The sequence below is a fragment of the Phyllobates terribilis genome, unplaced genomic scaffold (assembly GCF_046119375.1).
Source record: "Phyllobates terribilis strain yellow unplaced genomic scaffold, ASM4611937v1 Scaffold_1__5_contigs__length_1240528914, whole genome shotgun sequence".
NCBI classification, from domain to species: domain Eukaryota; kingdom Metazoa; phylum Chordata; class Amphibia; order Anura; family Dendrobatidae; genus Phyllobates; species Phyllobates terribilis.
Genome location: NW_027362761.1, coordinates 566,731,770 through 566,747,923, shown reverse-complemented (window position 1 = coordinate 566,747,923; position 16,154 = coordinate 566,731,770). Strand labels below are relative to the sequence as shown.

At 42.5% G+C, this 16,154-nt stretch overlaps 1 protein-coding gene across 1 annotated transcript in view; it reads right to left on the bottom strand.

Annotated features, from left to right (window-relative positions):
* Positions 1-16,154, bottom strand: part of ALPK2 (alpha kinase 2) — a 147,535-nt gene that overhangs the window by 78,574 nt on the left and 52,807 nt on the right. The window contains exon 3 of the mRNA XM_073680824.1: positions 3,897-4,044. Within this exon, the coding sequence (XP_073536925.1) occupies positions 3,897-4,044 (148 nt within the window). The remainder of the gene's footprint in view (positions 1-3,896; positions 4,045-16,154) is intronic.

Here is a 16,154-nt window from a genome sequence, read left to right as displayed (position 1 = left end):
GATCAACCACCACTTTCTTTGACCACTTCACCACTTGGCTACTTCATTTCCTCTCCGTTGACATCCCCACTATCCTCATGGGCGACTTTAACATCCCCATTGACACTTCCCTCTCAGCTGCCTCTAAGCTACTATCCCTCACTTCTTCCTTTGGTCTTACTCAGTGGTCTTCCACACCCACCCACAAAGACGGCCACACACTGGACCTCATCTTCACCCGCCTCTGTTCTGTTCCCTATCTAACCTCTCTAACTCACCTCTCCCTCTTTCTTACCACAACCTACTCACATTCTCTTCTCTCTCCTCCCCGGGGCAACAATCCCCACTCCACAAACTTGCATACCCTCGCAGAAATCTCAAACACCTTGACCTACACTCACTCTCTGAATCCCTCCTCCCTCTTACAGACATTAGTTCCGTACATGATGCAGATGTTGCTGCCACTTTATACAACACCACAACCGCTGCAGCTCTCGATTCGGTCGCCCCCCTCACACATACCAAGGCTCGCACAATCAACAGACAACCCTGGCACACCAGCCTAACTAAAGAACTGCGACGGGCCTCCAGGGTTGCTGAGTGTAGATGGAAAAGGTCCCACTCCCATGAGCACTTCATCGCATTCAAACAGTCCCTCACTACCTTCAAGTCCACACTCACTGCAGCAAAACAAACATACTTCACATCTCTCATATCCTCCCTGTCTCACAACCCCAAACAACTATTCAACACCTTCAATTCTCTCCTCCGTCGCCCAATGACTCCTCCCTCTCCTCTTATTTCATCTGAAGACTTTGCCTCATTCTTCAAGCAGAAGATTGACACCATCAGACAAAGCTTTTGCCTAAAGCCCCCACAGCCCCTCCCCACACCTACTCAACCCTCTTCCTCCAAAACCACCTTCTCCACCATTTCTGAAGATCAACTTTCCTCCTTACTCTCCAAATCACACCTCACCACCTGTAAACTTGACCCAATCTCGTCCCACCTCATCCCAAACCTTACCACTATCTGCATCCCAGCCCTAGCCCACCTCTTCAACCTGTCACTAACAACTAGTGTCTTCCCCTCATGCTTCAAACATGCCTCAATCACACCCATCTTCAAAAAGCCCTCCCTTGACCCATCCTCTGTGTCTAGCTATCGCCCCATATCACTTCTCCCCTGTGCCTCAAAACTACTGGAACAACATGTCCATTCTGAACTGTCCTCCCACCTCTCCTCCTGCTCCCTCTTTGACCGCCTACAATCTGGTTTCCGACCGCACCATTCTACTGAAACTGCACTGACTAAAGTCACCAACGACCTACTAACCGCCAAATCTAAGCGACATTACTCTGTCCTCCTCCTCCTAGACCTGTCATCTGCCTTTGACACTGTGGAACATTCCCTCTTACTACAGACTCTCTCATCTATCGGCATCACAGACTTGGCCCTATCCTGGATCTCCTCATAATACCTAACAGACCGGACATTCAGTGTCTCCCACTCACACATCTCCTCCTCATCTTGCCCCCTATCTGTCGGTGTCCCCCAAGGTTCAGTTCTAGGACCCCTGCTCTTCTCCATCTACACCTTCGGCCTGGGACAGCTCATAGAGTCCCATGGCTTTCATTATCACCTCTATGCTGATGACACACAGATCTACCTCTCTGGACCCGATATCACCTCCTTACTAACCAAAATCCCACAATGTCTGTCTGCTATTTCATCCTTCTTCTCTTCCAGATTTCTAAAACTTAACATGGACAAAACAGAATTCATCATCTTTCCGCCATCTCATTCAACCCCCCCAACTGACCTATCTATCAAAGTCAATGGCTGCCCACTCTCCCCAGTCCCTCAAGCTCGCTGCCTTGGGGTAACCCTGGACTCGGAACTCTCCTTCAAACCACATATTCAAGCCCTTTCCATTTCCTGCCGACTCCAACTCAAAGATATCTCCCGGATCCGCACATTCCTCAACCATGAATCTGCAAAAACACTAGTGCACGCCCTCATCATCTCCCGCCTTGACTACTGCAACCTCCTGCTCTGTGGCCTCCCCTCTAACACTCTCGCACCCCTCCAATCTATCCTAAACTCTGCTGCTCGACTAATCAACCTGTCCCCCAGCTATTCCCCGGCCTCTCCTCTCTGTCAATCTCTTCACTGGCTCCCCATTGCTCAGAGACTCCAGTTCAAAACCCTAACCATGACATACAAAGCCATTCACAACCTGTCTCCTCCATATATCTCTGACCTAGTCTCCCGTTACATCCCCGCACGCAACCTCCGATCCTCACAAGATCTCCTTCTCTACTCCCCTCTTATCTCCTCCTCCCACAATCGCATACAAGATTTCTCCCGTGCTTCCCCCCCTACTCTGGAACTCTCTACCCCAACGTATCAGACTCTCTCCTACCGTGGAAACCTTCAAAAGGAACCTGAAGACCCACCTCTTCCGACAAGCCTACAATCTGCAGTAACCACCGCTCCACCACATTACTGCATGACCTCCTCTACCCTCACCTACTGTACCCATCCCTTGTAGATTGTGAGCCCTCGCGGGCAGGGTCCTCGCTCCTCTTGTACCAGTCGCTGTCACATTGTGTTCAAGATTATTGTAACTGTTCTTGTATTATACCCCTTTTCACATGTAAAGCGCCATGGAATAAATGACGCTATAATAATAATAAATAATAAGCAGTACACCAAAGCTCTGCTTCATATACAGACATACTCTAACTGAGGCCTAGGTAGAATGCACAGGTTAAAACCTATGTATAGCAGATGACAGGGTGGTCTCAGAAATGCTACCCCCACCCTGAAGATGAAGCTCATGTTCAGATGCAGCTGTCAGTACCCGTACACTGTCCTGTCCATATCCAGGTCTACAGAGGACAACGGTGGTCACAGGAGATAGTGGATAGGTCTTGTAAAGTTCCACATTAGATCACTGTCCCGGATTGTCAGAATTTTTTGCATTATCAGATACCAGAATAAAGGGATTTTAGTATTTTTCGGTGCTAACCAATATGCCAATATTGCTAATCTTGCAAATCTAATAGTGGATTTCTCCCAGCATCTGTAGAATTTTTTTAGGGTTTAGTTATACTTTCCAACCATCCCAGAGCCAGAGGAACGGTCCTGAAATTGGGGAGCTGTCCCACGGTCCCAGGATGTCGGCGACACAGATACAGTTGAACATAATGGTGAAGAAGGGAACCGTCAGATGCCTACTCCACCGGTCAGTCTGGGAAGGGACTGAAGGACCTCCGTGAGCCTTCAAGTCTTGTGGCATAGCTGAGTCACGTGACTGGCAGCAGAGACCAGCAGAGAAGCATGCAAGAGGGATGCTTATATGGGGGTCATCATATTGTGTGGTGCACACTGGTGATATCAAACTATGTGGGGGAATGTACTGTGGGAGGCATAATACTGTGTGGAGGCATCATACTCCATGTACGCTAACTTGGGGCCATCATACTGTGTGTGGGGACATCATACTGTGTGCAACGGTTTGTGGGAGAAATCATATGCGTGGGGGGAATATATGATGGGGGCATCAAACTGTATAGAGGGCACATTGGGGGCAACATACTGTATTTGGGGTCACTGTGGGGTATAATACTGTGTGGGGGACTTTGGACCATGAAAGGGGAACCATATTGTATGGGAATATTAATCGATGGGCTTCTTTCTTGTCTTTCCAAGTTGATAGGTATGGATTAGTTAAGTGACTGTATGGATTTGTGGAAGATATCACTGCGTTATTAGGAAGACTAACCTTTAGGAGTCACTCAGAGAGAGAGGGACATAACTAAGAATTCACTGATTGTTTTCAACAACATGAAACTATGGGGTACATCCTAAATCCTATTATTCAATCTCAAACCTCTGAGAGTGACCCTTACCTTCTATGCAGCCGGGCCAGTAACTTGGAATCCTTGGTCCATGTAATGGTGGAGTCAGCGTGAATATCCCCAAAATGACAGAATAATTTCAAGTTTCCAGAGCAATCAGGAAACAGCTCAGCCTGGATGCCGTTTAACAACTGGGGAGCTGTAGGCAGAATGAATAAGTTATCAAAGTCAGCAGCTGCATAATTTACATCCGCACATAGTATTATATTCTTGTACATAGGAGCAGTATTATAGTAGTTATATTCTTGTACATAGGGGGCAGTATTATAGTAGTTATATTCTTGTACATAGGGAGCAGTATTATAGTAGTTATATTCTTGTACATAGGGGCAGTTTTATAGTAGTTATATTCTTGTACATAGGGGGCAGTATTATAGTAGTTATATTCTTGTAGACAGGGAGCAGTATTATAGTAGTTATATTCTTGTACATAGGGGGCAGTATTATAGTAGTTATATTCTTGTACATAGGGAGCAGTATTATAGTAGTTATATTCTTGTACATAGGGGCAGTAGTATAGTAGTTATATTCTTCTATATAGGAGCAGTATTATAGTAGTTATATTCTTGTACATAGGGGCAATATTATAGTAGTTATATTCTTGTACATAGGGGCAGTATTATAGTAGTTATATTCTTGTACATAGGGGCAGTATTATAGTAGTTATATTCTTGTACATAGGGGGCAGTATTATGGTAGTTATATTCTTGTACATGGGAGCAGTATTATAGTAGTTATATTCTTGTACATAGGAGCAGTATTATAGCAGTTATATTCTTGTACATAGGAGCAGTATTATAGTAGTTATATTCTTGTACATAGGGGCAGTATTATAGTAGTTATATTCTTGTACATAGGGGCAGTATTATAGTAGTTATATTCTTGTACATAGGGGGCAGTATTATAGTAGTCATATTTTTGTACATAGGGAGTAGTATTATAGTAGTTATATTCTTGTATATAGGAGCAGTATTATAGTAGTTATATTCTTGTACATAGGGGCAGTATTATAGTAGTTATATGCTTGTACATAGGGGCAGTATTATAGTAGTAATATTCTTGTATATAGTGTAATGCAGCAGCTTGCTGGCATTACTATAAATGGGCCAGTGTGTGTTTTTGGCTGACCATATACCTTTCCCTCAGCTGACTGGTCACATGACTGTGACATCATACAGGTCCTGTATGCACAGTAAAGTCGGTACACATGACTGGGACAGCACACAGGACCTATGCACTCAGGTGACTGGTCACATGACTGTGACATAGCACAGGTCCTGCGCGCACAGAATGTCTGTCTGATCACATGACTGTGACATCAGCAAGGTCCTGTCAGTGAGTGTGTGTGCACGGGATGCATATATAAACCCTGCTTGATGGGAGACAGGTGTGTTCGGTATGTTGGGCGTGGGGCCTGTTCCCCGTGTGTGTGGGACACCATGATACAGTGAAGCCTGGCAGCCTGAAAGGTCGAGACTGGATCCTGTGTGGATGTTAGTGGCCTTGGAAGGCAGAGGCTTGGTGAGGAGTCCTGAAAGGCAAAGCCTGGATCCTGTGTGGATGTCAGTGGCCTTTGAGGGAACGACGGCTGGAGACCCCTACCTGGGAAGCCACAAAGCCACAGTGGTGGCGGATTAAATGGACTGCAGCAACTAAACCCGGCAAAGGTAATACACTTTGTTAAATTATCAATGTCCATATCAATGTTCATGTATTACCTTGCTGTAGGCTGTAACCTGGAGCAAGTGGGCCTGTGTGCCACTTGGCTCGTGAACATTATATAGATATGTGTGTCGGCGTGCCACGGAGTTGGACCCGGTGAACTGTAGCTTATGAAGTAATAAACTGCTGAGCATTGTTTAAATACCGGAAGGACATTGCACGTGTGCTTAATTTACCCGGTGCAGCGAGTAGACCCCATTATGATGTCTAGCGCTGCCTTACAATAGGAGCAGTATTATAGTAGTTATATTCTTGTACATAGGGGCAGTATTATAGTAGTTATATTCTTGTATATAGGAGCAGTATTATAGTAGTTATATTCTTGTACATAGGGGCAGTATTATAGTAGTTATATTCTTATACATAGGGAGCAGTATTATAGTAGTTATATTCTTGTACATAGGGAGTAGTATTATAGTAGTTATATTCTTGTATATAGGAGCAGTATTATAGTAGTTATATTCTTGTACATAGGGGCAGTATTATAGTAGTTATATTCTTATACATAGGGAGCAGTATTATAGTAGTTATATTCTTGTACATAGGAGCAGTATTATAGTAGTTATATTCTTGTACATAGGGGGCAGTATTATATTAGTTATATTCTTGTTCCTAGGGAGCAGTATTATAGTAGTTATATTCTTGTACATAGGGAGCAGTATTATAGTAGTTATATTCTTGTACATAGGAGCAGTATTATAGTAGTTATATTCTTGTAAATAGGAGCAGTATTATAGTAGTTATATTCTTGTACATAGGAGCAGTATTATAGTAGTTATATTCTTGTACATAGGGAGTAGTATTATAGTAGTTCTATTCTTGTACATAGGGAGCAGTATTATAGTAGTTCTATTCTTGTACATAGGGAGTAGTATTATAGTAGTTATATTCTTGTACATAGGGAGTAGTATTATAGTAGTTATATTCTTGTACATAGGAGAAGTATTATAGTAGTTGTATTCTTGCACATAGGAGCAGTATTATAGTAGTTATATTCTTGTACATAGGAGCAGTATTATAGTAGTTATATTCTTGTACATAGGGGGCAGTATTATAGTAGTTATATTCTTGTACATAGGGAGCAGTATTATAGTAGTTATATTCTTGTACATAGGAGAAGTATTATAGTAGTTATATTCTTGTATATAGGAGCAGTATTATAGTAGTTATATTCTTGTACATAGGGGCAGTATCATAGTAGTTATATTCTTGTACATAGGGGCAGTATCATAGTAGTTATATTCTTGTACATAGGGGGCAGTATTATAGTAGTTATATTCTTGTACATAGGGAGTAGTATTATAGTAGTTATATTCTTGTACTTAGGGAGTAGTGTTATAGTAGTTATATTCTTGTACATAGGAGAAGTATTATAGTAGTTGTATTCTTGTACATAGGAGCAGTATTATAGTAGTTATATTCTTGTACATAGGGAGTAGTATTATAGTAGTTATATTCTTGTACATAGGGAGTAGTATTATAGTAGTTATATTCTTGTACTTAGGGAGTAGTGTTATAGTAGTTATATTCTTGTACATAGGAGAAGTATTATAGTAGTTATATTGTTGTACATAGGAGCAGTATTATAGTAGTTATATTGTTGTACATAGGAGCAGTATTATAGTAGTTATATTCTTGTACATAGGGGGCAGTATTATAGTAGTTATATTCTTGTACATAGGGAGCAGTATTATAGTAGTTATATTCTTGTACATAGGGGGCAGTATTATAGTAGTTATATTCTTGTACATAGGGGGCAGTATTATAGTAGTTATATTCTTGTACATGGGAGCAGTATTATAGTAGTTATATTCTTGTACATAGGGGCAGTATTATAGTAGTTATATTCTTGTACATAGGAGCAGTATTATAGTAGTTATATTCTTGTACATAGGGGCAGTATTATAGTAGTTATATTCTTGTACATAGGAGAAGTTCAGTATTATAGTAGTTGTATTCTTGTACATAGGAGCAGTATTATAGTAGTTATATTCTTATACATAAGAGGAGTATTATAGAAGTTATATTCTTGTACATAGGGGCAGTATTATAGTAGTTATATTCTTGTACATAGGGAGTAGTATTATAGTAGGTATATTCTTGTACAAAGGAGCAGTATTATAGTAGTTATATCCTTGTATATAGGGGCAGTATTATAGTAGTAATATTCTTGTATATAGGGGGCAGTATTATAGTAGTTATATTCTTGTACATAGGGGGCAGTATTATAGTAGTTATATTCTTGTACATAGGGAGCAGTATTATAGTAGTTATATTCTTGTACATAGGGGGCAGTATTATAGTAGTTATATTCTTGTACATAGGAGCAGTATTATAGTAGTTATATTCTTATACATAGGGGCAGTATTATAGTAGTTATATTCTTATACATAGGGGGCAGTATTATAGTAGTTATATTCTTGTACATAGGGGCAGTATTATAGTAGTTATATTCTTGTACATAGGAGCAGTATTATAGTAGTTATATTCTTGTACATAGGGGGCAGTATTATATTAGTTATATTCTTGTTCTTAGGGAGCAGTATTATAGTATTTATATTCTTATACATAGGGGGCAGTATTATAGTAGTTATATTCTTGTACATAGGGGCAATATTATAGTAGTTATATTCTTGTACATAGGAGCAGTATTATAGTAGTTATATTCTTGTACATAGGGGGCAGTATTATATTAGTTATATTCTTGTTCTTAGGGAGCAGTATTATAGTATTTATATTCTTGTACATAGGGGGCAGTATTATAGTAGTTATATTCTTGTACATAGGGAGCAGTATTATAGTAGTTATATTCTTGGACATAGGAGAAGTATTATAGTAGTTATATTCTTCTATATAGGAGCAGTATTATAGTAGTTATATTCTTGTACATAGGGGCAGTATTATAGTAGTTATATTCTTGTACATAGGGGGCAGTATTATAGTAGTTATATTCTTGTACATAGGGAGCAGTATTATAGTAGTTATATTCTTGTACATAGGAGCAGTATTATAGTAGTTATATTCTTGTACATAGGAGCAGTATTATAGTAGTTATATTCTTGTACATAGGAGCAGTATTATAGTAGTTATATTCTTGTACATAGGAGAAGTGTTGTATTCTTGTACATAGGAGCAGTATTATAGTAGTTATATTCTTGTACATAAGAGCAGTATTATAGAAGTTATATTCTTGTACATAGGGGCAGTATTATAGTAGTTATATTCTTGTACATAGGGAGTAGTATTATAGTAGTTATATTCTTGTATATAGGAGCAGTATTATAGTAGTTATATTCTTGTATATAGGAGCAGTATTATAGTAGTTATATTCTCGTACATAGGGGCAGTATTATAGTAGTAATATTCTTGTATATAGGAGCAGTATTATAGTAGTTATATTCTTGTACATAAGGGGCAGTATTATAGTAGCTATATTCTTGTACATAGGGGCAGTATTATAGTAGTCATAGTCTTGTACATAGGGAGTAGTATTATAGTAGTTATATTCTTGTATATAGGAGCAGTATTATTGTAGTTATATTCTTGTACATAGGGAGCAGTATTATAGTAGTTATATTCTTGTACATATGGGGCAGTATTATAGTAGTTATATTCTTGTAAATAGGATCAGTGTTATAGTAGTTATATTCTTGTACATATGGGGCAGTATTATAGTAGTTATAATCTTGTACTTAGGGAGCAGTATTATAGTATTTAGATTTTTGAACATAGGGGGCAGTATTATAGTATTTAAATTTAACAATTTGACAGAACAGGGTGACTCAAACTGAACATTCATAGTCAGATTACGATATACTGTCCTTGAGATTGTCTCTAATCTGTCTACTGTGGGTGGCTGGGGTAGCGTCTGTGCTTATGGGATGTGTAATATCTTCTGCTACAGAATTACTCATCTGAGCAAGTGTTGCTGAGTAAACCCTTTCCCAACAGCAGACATACTTTTGGCTGCAGCATTATCAGTACAGAAGCACAATACATATCTCCAATAGTTTTTTTTTTCTACCTCTTGCCAGTGGCAGATGGGGCCATGATGTCATGTGTGGAAACTGAAGAACATTACATTTTTATGTAATATAGTTAGTTGTGAGTCCAAATTATGATGTATCTTCCACTGTTTACAATGGCCCCTATAAGGTACAGGTGGTGAATGGTGTAGCTATAAGGGGTGTAGAGATTGCCTTCATACCTGAGAGGACTTAAAGAGGACCATTCTTTGGACCGGTATTTATTTTTGTTGCTCTCCTGAGTATCCCAGTCTTTTTTTTTTTTTTTTAAATCCACCATATTATGGACTTTTTGTTTCATTCACATTTTTATGGTCTCGGAGGGGTGTCTTTAGGCTGCTCCACCTTATTACCCTGTGAGCGCCGCCCTTTTGGTATAAACCATAAAAAGTAGTACTAAATAAAATAACCCATATCAGTGGAACCATATTGCAAATGTAAAAAAAAAAGAAAAAAAGCGGAATACTCAGGATAACAGCAGGAATAAAATAAAAGCAGAAACTGCCCTCTTTTGGTCTGGTGACGGATTCTCTTTAAAGGCTATTTTGCCTATATCGTATAAAGTTTATTCAGCCTATTAAATAGACTTGATACGTTATATATCAATTCATAATGGTTTTTAAGATTTCCGCTTACTGTCATCCTATGCCCTTTCACTGTTACCTGTGGGTTACTATATAATTGTTCAGAATCAGTAATCTATCATAAGTGATAGATCATTCTATGCATTTAGACTGTCATTGTTCTCGGCAGCACTGGATAATGTGCTGCCGAGGACGATTATTTTTAAGCAAGCTTAAAAATAATTTCACCTGAAAAAGGAGCTTTTTGCTCATGATTGGCAGCCGTTTAGACACAATTATGGAGAAATTAACGTTCCTACCATGTTCCTGCACTCATTCTCATTAATAGCACAGTGTAAATGCACCTTTAGACAAATCTGTGTTCAGTCTGTAACTAAATATCTGCACACAATAGCAGACAGTGGTCATAGGGTGGCCATATTTTTCCATTTGGTCTACAGCATGAGGCAACTGGCATTCCTCATACATCCTGGTTGATTAGGAAGATCACACCGCAGTCGGGCATCCTGCCATGGGTCGCTGTAGTAAAATTACCCAACGCCAATTAGTCATCACTTGTTATTCTGTCCTATAGTGACCTGATTACCATTCATTTTGTGTGCCTGGGATCCCTGAAATCCCATTAAAACCTCCGTCCCTGCCAGAGATGTCAAAGCTAGTGATGTTAGTGAGTGGTGGTGATGCCAGAAATCCGGGCTGCACGTGACCACTGGGACAAAAGCTCTGAAAACCACCATCAACCAACCATCAACAAAGGATTTAAAAGAAACCTTTCACATTCTACTTGCAGTCATATCTGTGTTCTGCATATTGAGGAGCTGAAGGAGCTGAGCAGATTAATAAATACTTTTTGCAGGAAAATATTTGATGTATCTTGCATTCGTTCACATAAAGGGGAATTCTCAAGTTTTGAAATTGCTTTAATTACTGTAGTTAGACGGCACGAAATAAGCAAGTTTTTCAACTGACTTGCTTTTTTTATCTGCCGTCATTCTCTTGCAATGAGAGCTTTTATTTTTTTATAGTGTACAGCTGGTTTCCATGGAGCCCGTCCTACAGACCTTGACCTAGAGTTTGGACTAGTTATATTCTAGCAAAGGGGTTAACTCTTAACATCCCAGCTCTCTCCAGCCCATTGATTTTTCTGAAAAAAGAAGAGGAGAATTTGCCAGCTCATCTGAGCGATCCAGTAATGAAGCAAGAGAATCGTCCTGACTAGTGATGAGCGAGCATGCTCGCTACTGCTCGGTACTCGCCCGAGCATCTCACTCCTCAAGATGCTCGACGATCGCCGAGTATTTCCGGGGTTTCTCGGCGGGAGCTCGGGCCCCCTCCCTGCATGTTTGGCGCTCTTTAGAGAGCCAATGAACATGTAGGGATTGCTTGCCACTCACTGTAATGCCGCAGCCATGTTGGTTGTGGCATTACCGTGATTGGCTCGCCGCACAGCGTCATCAGGTCTATATCAGACCAGGCGCCGCCATGCTCGTCACAGTCACTCCGGATCAGAGAGTGTAGGGAGAGGTGCTGCTGAGCTAGGGAGAGATTTGCTTGTCTCTAGTTAGTGTAGGTGTACCAGACTATAAAGACACATATCCATTTCAACTAACAGTCCTTCTGAGGACTAATCCAGCTGCACAGATATCAGGCAGGCAGGCAATGTATATAGCAGACTGCAGTGCACATAGCAAGAGGGTCCATTCCAGTTCTGTCTGCTTCGTCATATATTTCTTTGTTGGACTCTATATAATTTCAGATTTTAGGTTATGTCTTGCTGGGGTTTTGTTGGTTGTTAGTTGTTTGTTTGTTGTATAATTGTATCTGTGGTTTGGTTTTTGTGTTTTGTATATGTGTTTTTGTACTTTTATAATAAAAGAGCTCCAGTTCTGTCTGCTGCTTTTACAGATATTTGTAGAAATAGCCCCAGGTATCAGGGGCCAGAAATATATATTTTTTTATGTTAATCCTGATTATTTGCTTAAAAAGCAATCCACAGAACATCGTTTTTCTGCTCCATTTGCTTGTTGGCACTGCAGAATACAGGCAGGTCCATTCCATATTATAGCACTAAAAATCCATCTATTTAAAACTGTGGTTTGTCCGTCACATAGATCACATATAATTGCACCGAAAATATTGCCATTTCTGGCCCCCATTGAAATTGTGCTTCAGTGTGTCAGTGAAGCTATTGACACCAGTTTGCTGTTAAAAATAGTAACCTACAGGACAGGTATTTAAAACTGTGGTTTGTCCGTCACACGGATCACATATAAGTTCACTCCAAATTCAGTCATTTGTAGTGAGCGTGGAAGATATTGTCCTCCATTTGGGCAAGGCACGTGTCAAGGGACGGGGAACTGAACGTGATGGTGATGGTGATGCTGCATGCAGAGGCCGAGGCCGTGGGCAAGCTGAAATTGTGCCACAACAAACACCTACATCTTCTCGCTCGACCTTCCTGTCTCAATTAATAGGGGACCGCAGAACACCACTATTGAACACAGAGCAGTGTCAAAATGTTATTGGTTGGATAGCAGATAATGTTTCCAATCACCACCACCACCCTGTCTTCCACACGGACAAGTCTCAGTAGCCGTGAGTCTGGACCGCATATTCCTCACCCTGAACCTCCTTCCTCCCATCATACCGAGTGTCCAGAGACAACTGATCCCACGCTTGGACACTCTGAAGAGCTGTTCACTTTTCCATTTATAGATTCGGGCCTCTTGCCCGGTCCACTTGAAGCGGGGCAAGAGGAGATCGCATGTAGCGATCCCAAATATTTCAGCAGCCACGGTCATATGAAGGTGACGGTGGGAAAGTGTCACAAGTGGTGGACGATGATGAGACACAATTGCTAGAAAGTCAGGAAGAGGACCAGGGTGCGGAAGTGGAAGACGAGGTGGTGGATGATATAGTAATTGACCCAACCTGGCCGGAGGACATGCAGAGCGAGGACAGCAGCACACAGGGGAGGCAAAGCACCCCAACAGGCAGGAAGAAGCAGTGTGGTGGCCTCAGACAGAAGACGGGCAACCGTTCCCCGTAACAACTGTACAACTGTTAGGTCTTCCCGAGTCTGGTTGTTTTTTAAAGACTCTGCCGATAACCCCAAAAAGGTAATTTGCACCACCTGCCAGGCCAGCATCAGCAGGGGTAGCAAAACTACCAGCCTGACCACCACTAGCATGATCAGGCACATGGCAGCAAAGCATCCGACTTTGTGGGCCGTACCCCAGGGTCCAGGAACAGTGTCTGCGGGTGACACCACTGCTTCTTCCGCTGTTGTGCATGCAAGCCAATCCCCAGTCCATAGTGCATGCAAATATGCCTCCTGCCCTGCACCTGTCATTGCACATTCTCAACTAGCACCATCAGCAAGCACGTCCTTGTCCCAGCTCAGCGTTCAGTTGTCCATACCCCAGTCCTTGGAACGCAAGAGCAAATACACAGCCAATGCCCCACAGGCCACACTACTAAATTCACACATTTCGTGACTGCTTGCGCTTGAAATGTTGCCTTTTAGGCTGGTGGAGATGGAAGCTTTCCGCAACCAGATGGCGGCGGCCGTCCCTTGGTACTCGGTTCCCAGCCGCCACTATTTCTCCCGGTGTGCCATCCCTGCATTACACAAGCACGTGACCCACATTAGCCGTGCCCTCAACAATGCAGTTACAGGGAGAGTCCACCTAACCACGAACACGTGGACAAGTGCTTGTGGGCAGGGATGGTACATCTCGCTGACGGCACACTGGGTTAACATAGTGGAAGCCGGGACCCAGTCAGACCTTGGGACGGAACACATCCTCCCGATGCCGAAGATTGCGGACCCTAGGTCAATCAGGGTTGTCCCCACAGTCTACAGCTCCTACACTTCATCCTCTTCAGCCTCATCCTGCTCTTCAGCCTCCATCTCCAAAATGACCACATCAGTCACAAGCTGGAAGCACTGCCTCAGCCAAGCGGCAGCAGGTTTTGCTGAGGCTAATATGCTTAGGTGACAAACCGTACAATGCTGAATAGCTGTGGATAGCTCTGAAAGAGCAGGAAGATCTGTGGCTCACACCGCTGAACCTACAGCCAGGCATGGTCGTGTGTGACAATGGCCGCAACCTGATGGCAGCTCTTAGGCGAGGTGAGCTCACACATGTACCATGCCTGGCCCATGTGCTTAAACTTTTGGTTCAGCAGTTTCTCAAAACCTACCCGGAGCTGCCAGATCTGCTTGTCAAAGTACGCCGCCTGTGTGCCCATTTTAGAAAGTCACCTACAGCTTCCGCCGCCCTTGCCGTGTTTCAGCAGCGTTTGCAGCTTCTGGCACACTTACTGGTGTGTGATGTCCCCACGCATTGGAACTCTACACTGCAGATGTTGGGAAGGATTGTGAGCAGAAGAGGGCAGTTGTTGACTACCAGCATCAACAAGGACGTCGGTATTCAGTTCAGACTCCACACATAAGACCTCAGGAGTGGACATGGATGTCAGACATCTGTACTATCCTCCAAAACTTTGAAGACTCCACCAAGATGGTGAGCGGCAATGACACCATAATTAGTGTCACCATCACGCTTCTCTGTCTTCTGAAACGCTCTCTGCTCACAATCAAAGAGGATGCATTGCAGGCGGAGCATGATGAGATGGAGCAAGGAACCAAACAGGGTGATTACACACAGCCCAGCCTCATCTCATCCCAATGTGGATTGGGTGACAATGAGGAAGAGGAGGAGGAGGAAGAACTGTCATACAGTCTGTTCAGCGTGGATGGACAGGGGGGAGGAGGAGGAGGAAGAGAGCATGGTCAGTCATCCTCTTGGTGAGGACAAAGAAGTCTTGCCTGTTAGCAGTCTGGCACGCATGGTTGAGTTTGTTACGCTGCCTTTCCCGTGACCCTTGCGTTCTCCAAATTTTGGGTGACAGTCATTACTGATTGGTGACACTTCTAGACCCACGGTACAAGGAGAACTTTATATCTCTTATTCCTGGGGGGACAGATCTACAAAAATGGGGCAGTACCAGAAGGCCCTTGTTGCGGAACTATTAAAAAAATTCCCATCTGAAAATGCTGGCGGCAGAGGTCACAGTTCATTGGACAACCAAGGAGTACAGGTGAGAGAGACACAACTCCAATCCAGCAGAGGCAGGGGAACACTGTCAAAGTTCTGGTTGAGTTTTCTCAGCCTCTCCCATCACACAGGTTCTGAGGCGCGGGGTACTCTCTCAAGGAGTGCAAAGTTTGGGAAGATGCTGAGGGAGTACCTTGCCGATCGTACCAACGTCCTCCTTGATTCCTCTGTGCCTTATAATTATTGGTTATCCAAGCTGGATACGTGGAATGAACTGCCTCTCTACGCCTTGGAGGTCCAGGCCTGCCCTGCCGCCAGCGTTTTATCAGAGCGGGTTTTTAGTGCCCCTGGTGGAATTATAACTGATAAGCGCATCCGCCTGTCAACTGAAAATGCTGACAGGCTGACTCTTATAAAAATGAACAAGGGCTGGATTGGGCCAAACTTCTCAACACCACCAAATGATAGCAGTGTAACATAAACTCAAATCCTGTGTCTTTTTTTGGGAGGTGTATTCCCACGCACCTTTTCACACCCACACATGGGTAAACGCTTCCTGATTTTGGCTATTTGCTCTTGTTCTCCTCCTTCTCCTCATCCTCATCCTCCACCACCATATCACCAGGGGGACCGTGGTCCGTGATGCAACACCCACATAATTTTTTTAAAGGGTGTTTATGATGCCCGTAAAAAAATTTTTTTATACGGTATGTTCATGTATACCCACCAGGGGTAAATGTTTGTCAGCCCATACGCTTAGTGCATGGGCTTTACAAATATAGGAGACCCACTCCTTTCTAATGGGAACATTTTTTTATGAGGCCCTCCTCCACATCTTTTCCAAGGTGCATTGGA